The 17,973-nt window shown below is 71.5% G+C and overlaps 1 protein-coding gene across 1 annotated transcript; it reads left to right on the top strand.

Annotated features, from left to right (window-relative positions):
• The first annotated feature begins 630 nt into the window (after positions 1-630).
• On the top strand, positions 631-17,968 carry LIPE (lipase E, hormone sensitive type). Its single transcript, XM_039513593.1, is given in 11 exon segments — positions 631-811; positions 6,383-6,905; positions 7,229-7,319; positions 8,341-8,486; positions 11,297-11,482; positions 12,958-13,252; positions 14,303-14,530; positions 14,987-15,151; positions 16,438-16,787; positions 17,056-17,275; positions 17,278-17,968. Coding segments are annotated over 10 exon segments (2,439 nt in total). The 5' UTR covers positions 631-811; positions 6,383-6,392; the 3' UTR covers positions 17,523-17,968.
• Positions 17,969-17,973: the final 5 nt, after the last annotated feature.

Raw genomic sequence — 17,973 nt, 5'->3', positions numbered from 1 at the left:
GCGGCGGGGCCGTTCCACGCCGTTCCTGCCGCGCTGGCCGGGCCGCCCACGCCGTTCCTGCTGCGCGGCGGGCCGCTCCACGCCGCTGGCCGGGCCGCTCCACGCCGTTCCGCGCGCGCCGGGCCGCTCCACGCCGTTCCGTCCGCGCCGGCGGGCCGCCCACGCCGTTCCGTCGCGCCGGCCGGGCCGCTCCACGCCGTTCCTGCCGCGCGGCCGGGCCGCTCCACGCCGTTCCGCCCACACCGGCCGGTGCCGCTCCACGCCGTTCCTGCCGTGCAGCCTGGGCCGCTACACGCCGTGTCTGCGCTGGCCGGGGCCGCTCCACGCCGTGTCCGCGCCGGCCGGGGCCAGTCCAAGCGACCCAGGCACCTGGCAGAGGAGGAGCCGGGTCCTTTGGCATCAGCCAGCCAGGAAACGAGGTGTCGCCATTGCGGCTCCTTGCAACACTCTCCCTGCACGAGTCGTCTTGTGCCATCCCCTGGCGTAAGACACGTTGGGTAACAGTGTTTGCGTAAGACTCACTCGGCCACGCACCCTCCTGCTGGTGAGTTACCGTCAGTCAGCGACCGACTTCCACAGGCCCCTCTGGCCAGCCGGGCCCAGCCCCGTGTGCCGTCCGTCCGTCCGCGCGCCCGGTCCCATCCCGCTCTCGCAGGGCTCTCTCCTCCTTACGTCAGCGTGGCGAGCTGCCAGAGTCGTTCGACTCGTTCGCTGGCTCCGACGCCGGCCAGAGAGACGTGAATGAGATCGCAGGGAGCGGCACGCGGCGCCTGTCCCGGTGCCGGATTACGCCCTGCGCCCCTGCGAGAAGGTGGGTAGGGGAGCTGTGCGCAGAAGCCTCTGTGCAGGCACCGGGCGCGTGGTTACTGGAGCGGCTTGTCTCAGCGATGGCGGCGTCTTGGCTCTCCTGAGCGTTCTCTAGTGTAAAACAAGCCCCGTGCGCCATACGAGACGCGTCCAATGTATTCCTGCCCGATCGCGCTTCCGTCCCCTCAGTCGGCCTGGCCTGAGCTATCGGCCGTGTCCCTCCGGTTCCAGCCGCTCCGGCGACACAACGGCCTCGGGCCGAAGGGGCCCGTGGCAGAGCCTGACGGTCCCATGGCGCTTCTCAGATCTTCGACGCCTCTGTTGGGTTTCTTTTATCGGGCCTAAAATTCTTCCTTCTGGTGCTGTGTGGGGTGGTACAGCCACGTCTGACGGGTGTCTCTGACCCTCGAGGTGTTGTGGGGCTGTGTGGGGCAGTACAGCCACGTGTCTCGTGTCCCTCGAGGTGTTGTGGGGCTGTGTGGGGCAGTACAGCCACGTGTCTCGTGTCCCTCGAGGTGCTGTGGGGCTGTGTGGGGCGGTACAGCCGGGTGTCTCTGACCCTCGAGGTGTGGGGCTGTGTGGGGCGGTACAGCCGGGTGTCTCGTGTCCCTCGAGGTGTTGTGGGGCTGTGTGGGGCAGTACAGCCGGGTGTCTCGTGTCCCTCGAGGTGTTGTGGGGCTGTGTGGGGCAGTACAGCCACGTGTCTCGTGTCCCTCGAGGTGCTGTGGGGCTGTGTGGGGCGGTACAGCCGGGTGTCTCTGACCCTCGAGGTGTGGGGCTGTGTGGGGCGGTACAGCCACGTCTGACGGGTGTCTCTGACCCTCGAGGTGTTGTGGGGCTGTGTGGGGCGGTACAGCCGGGTGTCTCGTGTCCCTCGAGGTGTTGTGGGGCTGTGTGGGGCAGTACAGCCACGTGTCTCGTGTCCCTCGAGGTGCTGTGGGGCTGTGTGGGGCGGTACAGCCGGGTGTCTCTGACCCTCGAGGTGTGGGGCTGTGTGGGGCGGTACAGCCGGGTGTCTCGTGTCCCTCGAGGTGTTGTGGGGCTGTGTGGGTTGGTACAGCCGGCTGTCTCATGTCCCTCGAGGTGCTGTGGGGCTGTGTGGGGCGGTACAGCCGGGTGTCTCGTATCCCTCAAGGTGTTGTGGGGCTGTGTGGGGCGGTACAGCCACGTGTCTCGTGTCCCTCGAGGTGTGGGGCTGTGTGGGGCGGTACAGCCGGGTGTCTCGTGTCCCTCGAGGTGTTGTGGGGCTGTGTGGGGCAGTACAGCCACGTGTCTCGTGTCCCTCGAGGTGCTGTGGGGCTGTGTGGGGCGGTACAGCCGGGTGTCTCTGACCCTCGAGGTGTGGGGCTGTGTGGGGCAGTACAGCCGGGTGTCTCGTGTCCCTCGAGGTGTTGTGGGGCTGTGTGGGGCGGTACAGCCACGTGTCTCGTATCCCTCGAGGTGTTGTGGGGCTGTGTGGGGCAGTACAGCCACGTGTCTCGTATCCCTCGAGGTGTTGTGGGGCTGTGTGGGGCGGTACAGCCACGTGTCTCGTATCCCTCGAGGTGTTGTGGGGCTGTGTGGGGCAGTACAGCCACGTGTCTCGTGTCCCTCGAGGTGTTGTGGGGCTGTGTGGGGCGGTACAGACGGGTGTCTCTGTCCCTCAAGGTGTTGTGGGGCTGTGTGGGGCAGTACAGCCGGGTGTCTCGTGTCCCTCAAGGTGTGGGGCTGTGTGGGGCGGTACAGCCGGGAGTCTCGTATCCCTCGAGGTGCTGTGGGGCTGTGTGGGGCGGTACAGCCACGTGTCTCGTGTCCCTCGAGGTGTTGTGGGGCTGTGTGGGGCGGTACAGCCACGTGTCTCGTGTCCCTCGAGGTGCTGTGGGGCTGTGTGGTGGGGTAGTTCCACGTGTTTCGTCTCCCTCGAGGTGTTGTGGGGCTGTGTGGGGCGGTACAGCCACGTGTCTCGTGTCCCTCGAGGTGCTGTGGGGCTGTGTGGGGCGGTACAGCCACGTGTCTCGTGTCCCTCGAGGTGTTGTGGGGCTGTGTGGGGCGGTACAGCCACGTGTCTCGTGTCCCTCGAGGTGTTGTGGTGCTGATTGGGGAGGTACAGCAACTTGACTCGTGTCCCTCGAGGTGTTGTGGGGCTGTGTGGGGCGGTACAGCCACGTGTCTCGTGTCCCTCGAGGTGTGGGGCTGTGTGGGGCAGTACAGCCGGGTGTCTCGTGTCCCTCGAGGTGTGGGGCTGTGTCAGGCGGTACAGCCGGGTGTCTCGTGTCCCTCGAGGTGTTGTGGGGCTGTGTGGGGCGGTACAGCCACGTGTCTCGTGTCCCTCGAGGTGTTGTGGGCAGGGGCAGCTCTATAAAATACGGCGCCCCAAGCAGGGCACCGCGCTGCGCCGCCCTTCCCCGGTCCCGCGGCCGGGGCAGCAGTGCCTGCGGACGGTCCTGTGGTCCCGCGGCTCCGGTTGAGCTGCCGCAGTCATGCCTGCAGGAGCTCCCTCCGAGCCACGGGACCAGCACACCCGCCGCAGTCATGCCTGCGGCAGGTCCGCTCCTCCCGGGCTCCGGTGGACGAGCAGGCATGACTGCGGAAGGTCCGCCGGAGCCAAATGCCGCCCTGCCCCGACAACGCCGCCCCACGCGCCTGTTTGGCGCGCTGGGGTCTGGAGCCGGCCCTGGTTGTGGGGCTGTGTGGGGCGGTACAGCCGGGAGTCTCGTGACCCTCGAGGTGTGGGGCTGTGTGGGTGGGTACAGCCGGCTCTGCTGGGTGTCTGTGACCCTCGAGGTGCTGTGGTGCTGGGGAAGGGAGCGTATGGAGCATGGGCCTTCCTTTATTATGGTGGGGGGAGGGGTTTCTAGCTCCTCTCTCTGGTCGGTGCACCGGGGGGGTGACCCCCTCCTGCCTCCCTTGGGGCGCGAGGTCCCTTTGTTGCCCCATGATCTCTGCTCTGTGGTCGCAGACACGCTGGGCACAAACGCACCCGTCCCTCTGCCCCCCAAGTCTGGGATCCTGGGGGGGGGGGGCAGGACAGGGCTCCCGCCCCCGGCCAGGACTCACCCAAGGCCCCTCCCCCAGGGAGCTGTGCTGTGGGGGCCCCCTCGGGCGGGCAGGTGGTACAATGAGCTCTGTGTGCACCCAGCCGCCCTGGCACCGACGGCTCCCGGCTCCCTGCGCGGGCCTCTGTCCCTGGGAGTCACAAGGCCGCAGCCACTGACGGTGCCCCCCCCCACTGACAGCCTTGGGGGGCACAGCAGCTGGCAACAGCACTCTGGGGGGCAGCACCCGGGGGGGGAAGGGAGCCGTCCCCTGGGGGGGCACAGCAGCCAGCAACAGCACACTCTCTTCCGCACGGACCCCAGCCCCTCTGGATCCTCTGCCCCTTAGCACCCCCCTGTCCAACCCCCGAGCGTCCTCTGCCCCAGCCCCTGCGCCCCTGCCCCTCCGGGACCTCGTGCCCCCACCCTGCACCCCTGCCCCAGCCCCTCTGCCCCAGCCCCTGCGCCCCCTGCCCTTCCGCACCCCCTGCCCCAGCCCCCTCTGCCCCAGCCCCTGTGCCCCCTGCCCTTCCGCACCCTCTGCCCCAGCCCCCTCTGCCCCAGCCCCTGTGCCCCCTGCCCTTCCGCACCCCTGCCCCAGCCCCCTCTGCCCCAGCCCCTGCGCCCCCAGCCCTTCCGGACCTCGTGCCCCCGGCACCCCTGCCCCAGTCCCCTGCCCCAGTCCAGCTCCCAGCTGTTTGTGCACATTCCTGCCCCGTCCCCAGAGCTCTGGCAGCTGCCAAGCAGGGCCAGCCCCATCTCATTAACCCCATCGGCGCTGGCATCAGGGCAGCCGGAGAGGGGACCCCCCCCGCAGGAGAACACCCCGTCTCCGGGCAGGACGTGCCCGGGGGGCTGACCCATGGGGGGCTGGCCCTGGGCTGCCTGGCCCGGCTGTGGGGCGCTGTCTGGAGGTCAGTGCCCCACAGTGCCCCTGGCTGTTGTTTGCTCGGAGCCGGGCCCCAGGGACCCATGGGTGAGGCCCTGTTTGGCAGGAGCTGCAGCCCCTGCTGGAGGGGGGGTTCTGGGGAGCAGCGCGAACAGAGGCTCCCAGCCATGGGGACGCCGGGTCTGGGTGAAAGGGCCCCGGGGTGTGGGGTGAGATGGGGGCCTGGCTGTGAGCCTGCCGCGGGTGGAGAGCGGGTGGGAGCAGCTTCCCTGCTCTAACCACTAGCCCCCACTCTCCTCCCAGAGCTGTGAGAGAACCCAGGAGTCCTGGCTCCCAGCCCCCCCGCTCTAACCACCAGCCCCCACTCTCCTCCCAGAGCCAGGGAGAGAACCCAGGAGTCCTGGCTCCCAGCCCCCCCGCTCTAACCACTAGCCCCCACTCCCCTCCCAGAGCTGTGAGAGAACCCAGGAGTCCTGGTTCCCAGCCCCCCCTGCTCTGACCCACCAGCCCCCACTCCCCTCCCAGAGCCGGGGAGAGAACCCAGGAGTCCTGGCTCCCAGCCCCCCCTGCTCTCACCACCAGCCCCCACTCCCTGTCAGTGCCTCTTGCCCCCCCCCTTCCATGGGCTCAACCCCTCCCTGGGGGTGGAGCCGACTCCCTGTCTCCCAGCTGGGCTATAAAGAGGCTCAGGGAGCTGGGTCTGCCAGGGCTCAGCCAGGGGAGCAGGCAGCAGCTGAGGGTGACTGTTGGGGGGGGTGCGGGTCTGGCTGGGGGGTGAGTACGGGGCTGGGATCCCTGCTGGGGCTCTGGGAGGATGAGCACAGGGGGGTGTGGGTGTGTGTGTGTGGGGGGGGGGTCTGGGGTCCCGGCTGGGAGGATGAGCACAGGGGTGAGGGTGAGTGGGGGTGTGGGGGCTGGGATCCCTGCTGGGGATGAGCACAGGGGTGAGGGTGAGTGGGGTGTGGGGGCTGGGGTCCCGGCTGGGGATGAGCACAGGGGTGAGGGTGAGTGTGTGTGTGTGGGGTCTGCCGTCCCGGCTGGGGATGAGCACAGGGGTGAGGTGAGTGGGGGTGTGGGGCTGGGGTCCCGGCTGGGGATGAGCACAGGGGTGAGGGGTGTGTGTGTGGGGGTCTGCCGTCCCGGCTGGGGGATGAGCACAGGGGTGAGGTGAGTGGGGGTGTGGGGCTGGGGTCCCGGCTGGGGATGAGCACAGGGGTGAGGGGTGTGTGTGGGGTCTGCCGTCCCGGCTGGGGGATGAGCACAGGGGGTGGAGGGTGAGTGGGGGTTTGTGGGGCGGGCCTGGGGTCCCCCCTGGGGGGGATGAGCAAAGGGAGCGGTTGCCATGGGGGGATGCTGAGGGATGAGTGCAAAGCGGGTCCCAGCTGCGGTGCTGGGGGTGACCCTGGGGGCAGCTTTGGGAGGGTTCTCAGGGAGTCAGCACAAGGGATCCTGGCTAGAGTGTGGTGGGTAAATAGCTGGGGTGATGTGGGGGGTGGATTATGGGGGGCCCTAACTGGGGCTGAATACTGGGGGCTGGCTGGGGGTATTAGGTATGGGGGGCCCAGATGGCCACTGGGAGGGGTGAGTGGGGGGTACTTACTCCACTCACTGTACCCCCGTCTCTCCCATGGCAAGTCCCCCAGCTAACCCCCCCCCCGTCTCCCCATTGCAGGCCCCGCGCCATGGACTCCCGGCCCCTCTTCCAGGCCCTGCAGGCGGTGGCCGAGGACAACGTGGCCTTCTTCCGGCAGAGCGCCTCGGAGACGGGGCGCCGGTTCGTGGCGGCCTTCACGGCCATCGGGGAGCACGCCCGCCGCCTGGAGCCCGTCCTGCGCCACTTCGCCAGCGTCTACCACGTCTTCGACCTGGACGAGGCCACGCCGGCCAACGGGTACCGCAGCCTGGCGCAGACGGTGCGCTGCTGCCTGGCCTGCGTCCTGCACAAGAGCCGCTACGTGGCCGCCAACCGCCGCAGCATCTTCTTCCGCACGGGCCACAACGCGGCCGAGCTGGAGGCCTATTGCGCTGCCCTGAGCCAGCTGCGGGCGCTGCTCTACCTGGCGCAGCGGCTGCTGACCCACAACCGCCCCGGCTGCCTCTTCCACCACGAGGAGCGCGGCCTGACCGAGCGGGTGCTGCGGGAGTACGGCACCCTGCACAAGGGCTGCTTCTACGGGCGCTGCCTGGGCTTCCAGGTGTGTGTGTGTGGGGGGGGGCGGCGAGTCAGGGAGGGGCCACCCAGGGGCACAAGGAAGCGCATCCGAGTCCCTGGCTGTGCCCCCCCCCAGCTGTGCCCCTCGCACACAGGCCGGCAGGACTCCCCGCCATGGCCCCCCGATTGCTCACCCCCCTCGGCCACGCCCATCACTCTGCCCCCCCACTGAACACCCATGGGGAGGGTGAGCCGCCGTCATGCCCCCAGGGTGCTCCCTGCGCAGCACCGGGGCAGGGGTGTCCCTCAGAGCCGCCGAGCCGGTCTCGGGGTGCAGAGCGGTGACCTTTGCCCTTTGCCCTGCAGTTCGCCCCCTCCATCCGGCCCTTCCTCCAGACCATCGCCATCAGCCTGGTCTCCTTCGGCGAGAACTACAGACGCCACGACTCCGGCCTCAGTGAGTGGGGCGGCCGCTGGGGGTGGGGGGCTTCTGCTCTCATGAGGCACTGCAGCCCCAGGGGGGCTTCTCCCACAATGCACTGCAGCCCCCAGGGGGGTGCTGCTCCCATGATGCACTGCTGTGGGGGGTGCTGCTCCCACAATGCACTGCAGCCCCAGGGGGGCTTCTGCTCCCACAACGCACTGCAGCCCCCAGGGGGGTGCTGCTCCCATGATGCACTGCTGTGGGGGGTGCTGGTCCCACAATGCACTGCAGCACCGGGGGCACTTCTCCCACAACGCACTGCAGCCCCCAGGGGGGTGCTGCTCCCATGATGCACTGCTGTGGGGGGTGCTGGTCCCATGATGCACTGCAGCCACGGCTGGCTGAACCCACAACTCCCTTCTGGGCCCACTCAGCCCAGCCTGCTGCCCAGGGAACTCATCCGGCCTGGCTGCTACCCACAATGCACTGCTTTGCCCGCTTCCCTGCCCATTGGGGGCTGGGCCCCGTGCCTGGCTGCCCGTGGAGCTTCGCTGTGGAGGAAGCTTGTGGGGGTGAGGGAGCACTGCTGGGGGGGGGCAGGCAGGGCCACGGGAGCTCCACGGGGCTGGGGAGGCAGCATGGGAGCACTGCTTGGGGGGGCAGGCAGGGCCGCGGGAGCCCCATAGGGCTGGGGGCAGCGTGAGGAGCACTGCTGGGGGCAGGCAGGCCGCAGGAGCCCCACAGGGCTGGGGGGGCAGCGTGAGGGAGCACTGCTGGGGGGGGCAGGCAGGGCCGCGGGAGCCCCACAGGGCTGGGGGCAGCGTGAGGAGCACTGCTGGGGGCAGGCAGGGCCGCGGGAGCCCCACAGGGCTGGGGGGGCAGCGTGAGGGAGCACTGCTGGGGGGGGCAGGCAGGGCCGCGGGAGCTCCACAGGGCTGGGGGGGCAGCATGGGAGCACTGCTGGGGGGGGCAGGCTGGGGCCCTGGGAGCCCCACAGGACCGGGGGGGCAGGGCCAGGGGACAGCACCACCCCCCCGATCTCCCGTTCCTCCAGGCATGGCGGCCGGCTCGCTGTTCACTTCGGGGAAGTTCGCCATCGACCCGGAGCTGCGGGGAGCCGAGTTCGAGAGGATCACGCAGAATCTCGACGTGCATTTCTGGAAGAGCTTCTGGAACCTGACGGAGACCGAGCTGCTGGCGGTGAGTGCGGGGCTGTCCCTGGCACAGGGCGCAGGGTAGGAGCATTGTGGGGTGGGGGCAGGGGTTTGGAGTGGTGCCCGGCACAGGGTGCAGGGGGGCTGGGGTGGGGGCTGGGAGCGGTGCAGGGTGCGGTGGGGCTGGGTTAGGGGGTGGGAGTGGGGCCCGGTGCAGGGCGCTGTGGGGCAGGGGTTGGAGCGGTGCATGGGGCGGTGGGGCGGGGTTCGGGGCTGGGAGTGGTGCCCAGCGCAGGGCGCTGTAGGGCTGGGGTAGGGGTGGGAGTGGTGCCCGCGCAGGGCGCTGTGGGGCTGGGGTAGGGGTGGGAGCAGTGCCCGGTGCAGGCGCTGTGGGGCAGGGGTTGGAGCGGTGCAAGGCGCTATGGGGCTGGGTTAGGGGCTGGGAGCAGTGCCCGGTGCAGGGCGCTGTGGGGCAGGGGGGGTTGGAGCGGTGCAAGGCGCTGTGGGGCTGGGTTAGGGGCTGGGAGTGGTGCCCGGTGCAGGGTGCGGTGGGGCTGGGTTAGGGGGTGGGAGCAGTGCCCGGTGCAGGGGGCTGTGGGGCAGGGGAGGTTGGAGCGGTGCAAGGCGCTATGGGGCTGGGTTAGGGGCTGGGAGCAGTGCCCGGCGCAGGGTGCTGTGGGGCAGGGGGGGTTGGAGCGGTGCAGGGCGCTATGGGGCTGGGTTAGGGGCTGGGAGTGGTGCCCGGTGCAGGGCGCTGTGGGGCAGGGGGGGTTGGAGCGGTGCAGGGCACTATGGGGCTGGGTTGGGGTGGGAGCAGTGCCCGGCGCAGGGCGCTGTGGGGCAGGGGGGGTTGGAGCGGTGCAAGGCGCTATGGGGCGGGGTTAGGGGCGGGAGCACTGCCCGGCGCAGGGCGCTGTGGGGCAGGGGTTGGAGCGGTGCAAGGCGCTATGGGGCTGGGTTAGGGCGGGAGCCGTGCCCGGGGCAGGGCGCTGTGGGGCTGGGGGGGTTGGAGCGGTGCAGGGCGCTATGGGGCTGGGTTAGGGGGCGGGAGCAGTGCCCGGCGCAGGGCGCTGTGGGGCTGGGGTACGGGTGGGAGCAGTGCCTGCAGGGCGCTGTGGGGCAGGGGTTGGAGCGGTGCAGGGCGCTATGGGGCTGGGTTAGGGGCGGGAGCAGTGCCCACGAGGGCGCTGTGGGGCAGGGGTTGGAGCGGTGCAGGGCGCTATGGGGCTGGGTTAGGGGCGGGAGCAGTGCCCGGCGCAGGCGCTGTGGGGCAGGGGTTGGAGCGGTGCAGGGCGCTGTGGTGCTGGGTTAGGGGCTGGGAGTGGTGCCCGGTGCAGGGCGCTGTGGGGTCGGGGGGGTTGGAGCGGTGCAGGGCGCTATGGGGCTGGGTTAAGGGGCGGGAGCAGTGCCCGGCGCAGGGCGCCAGGGGCAGGGGTTGGAGCGGTGCAAGGCACTATGGGGCTGGGTTAGGGGCGGGAGCAGTGCCGGCGCAGGGCGCTGTGGGGCAGGGGGTTGGAGCGGTGCAAGGCGCTATGGGGCTGGGTTAGGGGCTGGGAGCAGTGCCCGGCGCAGGGCGCTGTGGGGCAGGGGGGGTTGCAGCGGTGCAGGGCGCTATGGGGCTGGGTTAGGGGGCGGGAGCACTGCCCGGCGCAGGGCGCTGTGGGGCCGGGGGGGTTGGAGCGGTGCAAGGCTCTATGGGGCTGGGTTAGGGGGTGGGAGCAGTGCCCGGCGCAGGGCGCTGTGGGGTAGGGGGGGTTGGAGCGGTGCAGGGCGCTGTGGGGCTGGGGTAGGGGGCGGGGGCGGTGCCCGGCGCAGGCGCCAGGGGCAGGGGGTTGGAGCGGTGCAGGGCGCTATGGGGCTGGGTTAGGGTGGGAGCAGTGCCCGGCGCAGGCGCCAGGGGCAGGGGTTGGAGTGGTAAAAGGCGCTATGGGGCTGGGTTAGGGGCTGGGAGTGGTGCCCGGTGCAGGGCGCTGTGGGGCTGGGTTAGGGGCTGGGAGCGGTGCCCGGCGCAGGGCGCTGTGGGGCAGGGGGGGTTGGAGGGGTCCAGGGCGCTTGGGGGCTGGGTTAGGGGCTGGGAGTGGTGCCCGGCGCAGGGCGCTGTGGGGCATGGGGGTTGGAGCTGTGCAAGGCTCTATGGGGCTGGGTTAGGGGGGGGGAGCTGGGCCCGGCGCAGGGCGCTGTGGGGCAGGGGGGGTTGGAGCGGTGCAGGGCGCTAGGGGGCTGGGTTAAAGGGCGGGAGCAGTGCCCGGCGCAGGGCGCTGTGGGGCAGGGGGGGTTGGAGCGGTGCAGGGCGCTGTGGGGCTGGGTTAGGGGGTGGGAGCAGTGCCCGGCGCAGGGCGCTGTGGGGCAGGGGGGGTTGGAGCGGTGCAGGGCGCTATGGGGCTGGGTTAACGGGCGGGAGCAGTGCCGGCGCAGGCGCTGTGGGGCAGGGGGGGTTGGAGCGGTGCAGGGCGCTATGGGGCTGGGTTAGGGGCTGGGAGTGGTGCCCGGCGCAGGGCGCTGTGGGGCAGGGGGGGTTGGAGCGGTGCAGGGCGCTGTGGGGCTGGGTTAGGGGGTGGGAGCGGTGCCCGGCGCAGGGCGCTGTGGGGCGGGGGGGGTTGGAGCTGTGCAAGGCTCGATGGGGCTGGGTTAGGGGGCGGGAGCTGTGCCCGGCGCTGGGCGGTGGGGGGCTGGGGGGGTTGGAGCGGTGCTGGGCGCTTTGGGGGTGGGTTAAGGGGGGGGAGCAGTGCCCGGCGCAGGGCGCTGTGGGGCATGGGGGGTTGGAGCGGTGCAGGGCGCTATGGGGCTGGGTTAGGGGCTGGGAGTGCAGGGTCGGACCAGCTTGGGGGCCCCGGTCACCCTCCCCCTTCCCCGCAGTCCGTGGCCAGCCTGGCGTCCACGCCGGTGCGGGTGAGCCGGGTGCTGACGGTGCCCCCCGAGCCCTTCGAGCTGCCGCTGGCTGCCGACCCCTCGCTGAGCATCACCATCAGCCCCCCAGTGGCGCACACCGGCCCCGGGCCCGTCCACATGCGCCTCATCTCCCACCAGCTGCGGGAGGGGCAGGTGAGGGGCTGGGAGCTCTGGGATGGGGGAGGGGAGTGAGCAGACCCAGGTGGGGTCCCGGCAGGGCCAGGCGGGTGGGGGGCAGGGGGGCGTGGGGCTGGGAGCTCTGGGATGGGGGAGGGGAGGAGCAGACCCAGGTGGGGTCGGCAGGGCCAGGCGGGTGGGGGCTGGTGGGGGCTGGTGGGCGTGGGGCTGGGAGCTCTGGGATGGGGGAGGGGAGTGAGCAGAACCAGGTGGGGTCCCGGCAGGGCCAGGCAGGTGGGGGCAGGTGGGCGGGGGGCTGGGAGCTCGGGGATGGGGGAGGGGAGTGAGCAGAACCAGGTGGGGTCCCGGCAGGGCCGGGGAGTTGGGTCCTGGGGGGGGTCCACGGGCAAGTTACAGAGTGCGATAGGGGTCCCAGATGGGGTGGGGGTGGAGGGACGGGCAGGGCATGGTACAGAGTGCGATGGGGTATGGGCAGGGGTCCCGGGCAGGATGTGCGGGGCGGGGGCACAGTCGGGTGTCCATGGCACGGTGTGTGTTGGGAGGACAGTCGGGGTCCCTGGCAGGTGTGCAGGGGTGTGGGGACAGTCGGGGCTCCCAAGCAGGGTGTATGTTGGGAGGACAGTCGGGGTCCCAGGCAGGGTGTGCGGGAGCGGGGTATGGTTGGGGGTACCTGGCAGGGTGTGTGGGGCGGGGTACAGGCAGGGTGTGCGGGAGCGGGGTGGGTGGGGACAGTGAGGGGGTCCCAGGCAGGGTGTGCGGGGTGGCTGGGGACTGTCAGGGGTCCCAGGCAGGGTGTGCGGAGGCGGGGTGGGTGGGGACAGTCAGGGGTCCCAGGCAGGGTGTATGTTGGGGAGGACAGTCGGGGGTCCCGGGCAGGGTGTGTGGGAGCAGGGGTACGGGCAGGGGGTCCCCAGCAGGGTGTGCGGGGGTGGGGAGGACAGTCAGGGGGGTCCCGGGCAGGGTGTGCGGGAGCAGGGGTACGGGCAGGGGGTCCCGGGCAGAGTGTGGAGGAGCGATGGTGGGTGGGGACAGTCGGGGTCCTGGGCAGGGTGTGCGGGAGCGGGGTACGGGCGGGGGTCCCCAGCAGGGTGTGCGGGAGCAGGGGTGCGGGCAGGGGTCCCTGGCAGGGTGCGGAGGAGCGATGGTGGGTGGGGACAGTCGGGGTCCAGGGCAGGGTGTGCGAGAGCGGGGGTACGGGCGGGGGGTCCCCGGCAGGGTGTGCGGGAGCGGGGGTACGGGCGGGAGGTCCCGGGCAGGGTGTACGGGCAGGGGGTCCCCGGCAGGGTGTGCGGGAGCGGGGGTACGGGCAGGGGGTCCCCGGCAGGGTGTGCGGGAGCGGGGGTACGGGCCGGGGGTCCCCGGCAGGGTGTGCGGGAGCGGGGGTACGGGCAGGGGGTCCCGGGCAGGGTGTGCGGGAGCAGGGGTACGGGCAGGGGGTCCCCGGCAGGGTGCGGAGGGCCCCTCACGCCGCCCCCCCCCGCTCTCCCCAGGACAGCGAGGCGCTCTGCGCGCTGGCCCAGGCCGAGGGCCCGCTGGGGCTGGAGCTGTGGCGCAAGGCGGCGCCCGCGCCCCCCTCGCCCCTCCTGCTGGTTCACTTCCACGGCGGCGGGTTCGTGGCGCAGACGTCCAGGTCCCACGAGCCGTACCTGCGGGGCTGGGCGCAGGAGCTGGGCGCCCCGGTGCTCGCCGTCGACTACGCCCTGGCGCCCGAGGCCCCCTTCCCCCGCGCCCTGGAGGAGTGTTTCTACGCCTACTGCTGGGCCCTGCGGCACTGCCGCCTGCTGGGTGAGAGCGGGGACCCCGCGCCCCTGCTGGGGGGGGACAGGGGACCCCGCGCCCCGGGGGGGGGGACAGGGGACCCCGCACCCCCTGCTGGGGGGGACGGGACAGGACAGGGGGACCCCAGCACACCCTGCTGGGTGAAACCGGGCACCCCGCACCCCTGCTGGGGGGGACGGGACAGGACAGGGGGACCCCAGCACCCCCTGCTGGGTGAAACCGGGGACCCCAGCGCCCCTTGGGGGGGGACAGGACAGGGGGACCTCAGCACCCCCTGCTGTGTGAGGCCGGGGACCCCGCACCCCTGGGGGGGGAATGGGACAGGACAGGGGGACCCTAGCACACCCTGCTGGGTGAGAGCGGGGACCCCGCGGCCCTGCTGGGGGGGGGACGGGACAGGACAGGGGGACCCCGCACCCCCTGCTGGGTGAGAGCGGGGACCCCGCGGCCCTGCTGGGGGGGGACAGGGGACCCCGCACCCCATGCTGGGTGAGAGCGGGGACCCCGCACCCCTGCTGGGGGGGACGGGACAGGACAGGGGGACCTCAGCACCCCCTGCTGGGTGAGACCAGGGACCCCGCGCCCCTGCTGGGGGGGACGGGACAGGACAGGGGGATCTCAGCACCCCCTGCTGGGTGAGAGCGGGGACCCCGCGCCCCTGCTGGGGGGGATGGGACAGGGGGACCCCGCACCCCCTGCTGGGTGAAACCGGGGACCCCGCGCCCCTGCTGAGGGGACGGGACGGGACAGGGGGACCCCAACACCCCCTGCTGGGTGAGACCGGGGACCCCGCGCCCCGGGGGGGGGGACAGGATGGGACGGGGGGACTCCAGCACCCCTGCTGGGGGGGACAGGATGGGAATGGGGGACCCCAGCACCCCCTGCTGGGTGTGATGGGCACGTGGCAGGCAGCACTGACACTGTTCGCTGGGTGGGACAGGCAGGGGCTGAAGAGTGTGGGGCATGAACGGAGCCGCCACCCCTGGTGGGGCCCCCCCCGTGTTCTCTGCCCCCCCTTTTCCCCCTCCCACACACTCTCACCCTGTCTCCCCACAGGCTCCACGGCGCAGCGGGTCTGCCTGGCCGGGGACAGCGCCGGCGGGAACCTCTGCCTCACCGTGACCATGCGGGCGGCCGCCTTCGGCATCCAGCTGCCCCACGGCATCATGGCAGCCTATCCTGTCACCCTGGTGCGGGCCGCGGCCTCGCCCTCCCGCCTGCTCACGCTGCTCGACCCCCTGCTGCCCCTCAGCGTGCTCTGCAAGTGCCTCAGCGCCTACGCCGGTACGGGGGGGGGCAGTTACAGGGGGGCAAAGATGGGGAGCTGGTGGCTCTGGGGGCAAAGAGCAGGGACCCTTGTGCTCTCTGTCCCTGCCCCCTCCCGACACAGAGCCACTGGAGGACGAGCAGGGTCAGGGTTCTGGTGAGGTACGGGGGGACCCCGGTGCTCTCTGTCCCTGCCCCCAGGCACGGAGCCACCGGAGGGCGAGCAGGGAGGGGGGCAGGTCCAGAGGTAGGGTGCAGGGGGGACCCCAATGCTCTCTGTCCCTGCCCCCAGGCACGGAGCTGGCGGAGGGCGAGCAGGGAGGGGGGCAGGTCCAGAGGTGGGGTGCAGGGGGGACCCCAATGCTCTCTGTCCCTGCCCCCAGGCACGGAGCCGGCGGAGGGCGAGCAGGGAGGGGGGTAGGCCCAGAGGTGGGGTGCAGGGGGGACCCCAATGCTCTCTGTCCCTGCCCCCAGGCACGGAGCTGGCGGAGGGCGAGCCCCCCGGGCTGGAGAAGCTGGGCCCGGTGAACATGATGCGGCGGGACACGGCGCTGCTGTTGCAGGAGCTGCGGCAAAGCGCCTCGGCCTGGCTGGGGGCGCTGCTGGACGGCCCGGGGCGCAGCAACGGGGCCGGCACAGGTAAGAGCTGGGTGGGGCCCCCACCCCTGCCCGCCCCCACTCACCTGCCCTTGTCTCCACAGGGCGCGTCTGGTGCCAACCCCGCCCCACCACCACCCAGCTCCTGCTGCTGCCCCTGGCACATCTCCTGGGAGCCAGGATCCCCACCCTCACTAACCCGCCCGCTGGTAGGACTGCCCGCCAGCCCCTAACCGCACAGGCCTCCCAGGGGTCGGGGGGGGGGCGTTCCTGGGAGCTCTCGCCCACGGCGCTGCCCCTCAGCATCGGGGGCAGCCAGGGAGAGCCTGGCACCGCATGGCACGTAGGTGTGGGGCTGGGTGTCCTGGCACTGGGGCAGCCAGGGAGAGCCTGGCACCGCATGGCACGAAGGTGTGGGGCAGGGCGGCCTGGCACTGGGGCAGGCAGGGAGAGCCTGGCACCGCATGGCACGAAGGTGTGGGGCAGGGCAGCCTGGCACTGGGGCAGGCAGGGAGAGCCTGGCACCGCATGGCATGTAGGTGTGGGGCAGGGCGGCCTGGCACTGGGGCAGGCAGGGAGAGCCTGGTACCGCATGGCACGAAGGTGTGGGGCAGGGCGGCCTGGCACTGGGGCAGCCAGGGAGAGCCTGGCACCGCATGGCACGAAGGTGTGGGGCAGGGCGGCCTGTGGCAGGGGAGAGGTGAGGCCGATTCGGCGGGTCCCGGCAGGGGAGAGGTGAGGACGATGGGGGGAGTCTCAGCAGGGGAGAGGTGAGGCCGTTTCGGGGGGTTCCGGCAGGGGAGAGGTGAGGACAATTGGGGGGTCCTGGCAGCAGAGAGGTGAGGACCATGGGGGGTCCCGGCAGGGGAGAGATTAGATGAATTCAGGGGGGTCCCGGCAGGGGAGAGGTGAGGATGATCGGGGGGTCTCGGCAGGGGAGAGGTGAGGCCGATTCAGGGGTCTCGGCAGGGGAGAGGTGAGGATGATCGGGGGGTCTCGGCAGGGGAGAGGTGAGGCCGATTCAGGGGTCCCGGCAGGGTAGAGGTGAGGATGATCGGGGTTCTCGGCAGGGGAGGTGAGGATGATCGGGGTCTCGGCAGGGGAGAGGTGAGGCCGATTCAGGGGTCCCGGCAGGGTAGAGGTGAGGATGATCGGGGGGTCTCGGCAGGGGAGACGTGAGGTCGATTCAGGGGTCCCGGCAGGGGAGAGGTGAGGATGATCGGGGGGTCTCGGCAGGGGAGAGGTGAGGCCGATTCAGGGGTCCCGGCAGGGGAGAGGTTAGATGAATTCGGGGGTCCCCAGGCTCTCACGTCTCCCTTGGCTCACAGAGGCCATGCGGACGAGCGTCTCGGAGGCAGCGCTGGACGACTCAGCTGTCAAATCCAGGGGCTCCCGCAAGAGCCAGACCTGCCAGGATCTATTGTGTGGGGTGTCAGCCCCCCTTGCCCCTGCATCTGCCCCCCCTCCCCAGGGCAGCCCCCCCAGCTTCTTCCTGAGCGGGGGGCAGCTGGAGGAAGACGAGGGGCTGCAGTATCCTGACGGCTTTGAGCCGCTGCGCTCGGACCAGCCCTCCTCCAGCATCACCCTGGAGGCATCGCCCGTGGTGAAGAACCCCTTCATGTCGCCCCTGCTGGCCCCGGACAGCATGCTGCGAGGGCTGCCGCCGGTCCATATCGTGGTGAGCGCTGGGGCCGCGGTCAGCCAGCTTGTGCAGGGGAGCCTGGGGGTCGGCTGGTCCATATATCAGTGAGAGCCCCATGGGGGGGGGCACTGGTCCATATAGCAGTGAGAGCCCCATGGGAGGGGGGCACTGGTCCATATAGCAGTGAGAGCCCCATGGGAGGGGGGGCACTGGTCCCTATAGCAGTGAGAGCCCCACAGGGAGGGCCCTGGAAGGTGTGATAGCCCCCATTGACGTTTGCCCCCATTGACGTTTGCCCCCGCAGGCCTGTGCCCTGGACCCCATGCTGGACGACTCGGTGATGTTCGCCCGGCGGCTGCGGGAGCTGGGCCAGCCGGTGACGCTGCGGATCGTGCAGGACTTGCCGCACGGCTTCCTGAGCCTGTCCCAGCTGTGCCATGAGACCCGCCAGGCGACCGCGCTCTGCACCCGCGTCATCCGTGAGATCCTGCTGCCCCCAGGGCCCGCGCCGCCCACCGCCTCGCCCGCAGGCACCGCAAGCTGGAGCGGACGCCGCCCTCGGGGGCTGCCACGGGCCGGGAGAGCAGGGCCACGGGCCAGGCGGCCACGGGCCAGGCAGCCACGGGTCTGGCCACACCCAGCCTCAAGACTCCCACCCCAGCTGCCTTGGAGACCACGCCCAGCCAGGGGGGTCGGGCCCCAGGGGAAACCCCCCACAGGCGGGAGCCGGGGCCCCAGGGCGGCCCGGTGAGCAAGGAGGTGGGGGCCTGAGCCCCCGGCCGTGGTCGGGAATTTCCTGGGAGCCCCTTGGTGCTTTTCTCTCTGTGGCTCCCGGGTAGGGGGGGCCCCACCCTGAGAGCCTGTCTGCCCCCCCAGCCCCCGGGGGCTGGTCTGTAGTGGTTCTTGCGGGACAGGTGTTTGCTGCTGTCTGTATCCTGTGGCCTGAGGAGGGGGTGTCTCCGGTCCCCCTCCCCCAGCCCCTCCTGGGCCCCCACACTCCAGCGCCACTGGGGATGGGCCCCCCTGCGCTCCAAGGGCCACCCCGGGTGCCTGAGCTGAGAGTGCAGCCCCGCCCCCCCCCCACGCTGACTCCAGGGGGGGGCAGAGAGGCCGGGCTGCCGCCCCATACTCCAGGGGTGGGGGTAGGGGGGGAGCTCTCCGCCCCCCTCCTTTCCCTGGGTGCAGTGGGGGGAGCGCTCTGCCCCCCTCCTTTCCCTGGGTG

This window comes from Mauremys reevesii, linkage group 24 (assembly GCF_016161935.1).
Source record: "Mauremys reevesii isolate NIE-2019 linkage group 24, ASM1616193v1, whole genome shotgun sequence".
NCBI classification, from domain to species: domain Eukaryota; kingdom Metazoa; phylum Chordata; order Testudines; family Geoemydidae; genus Mauremys; species Mauremys reevesii.
This window is presented reverse-complemented; position numbering and strand designations above follow the sequence as displayed.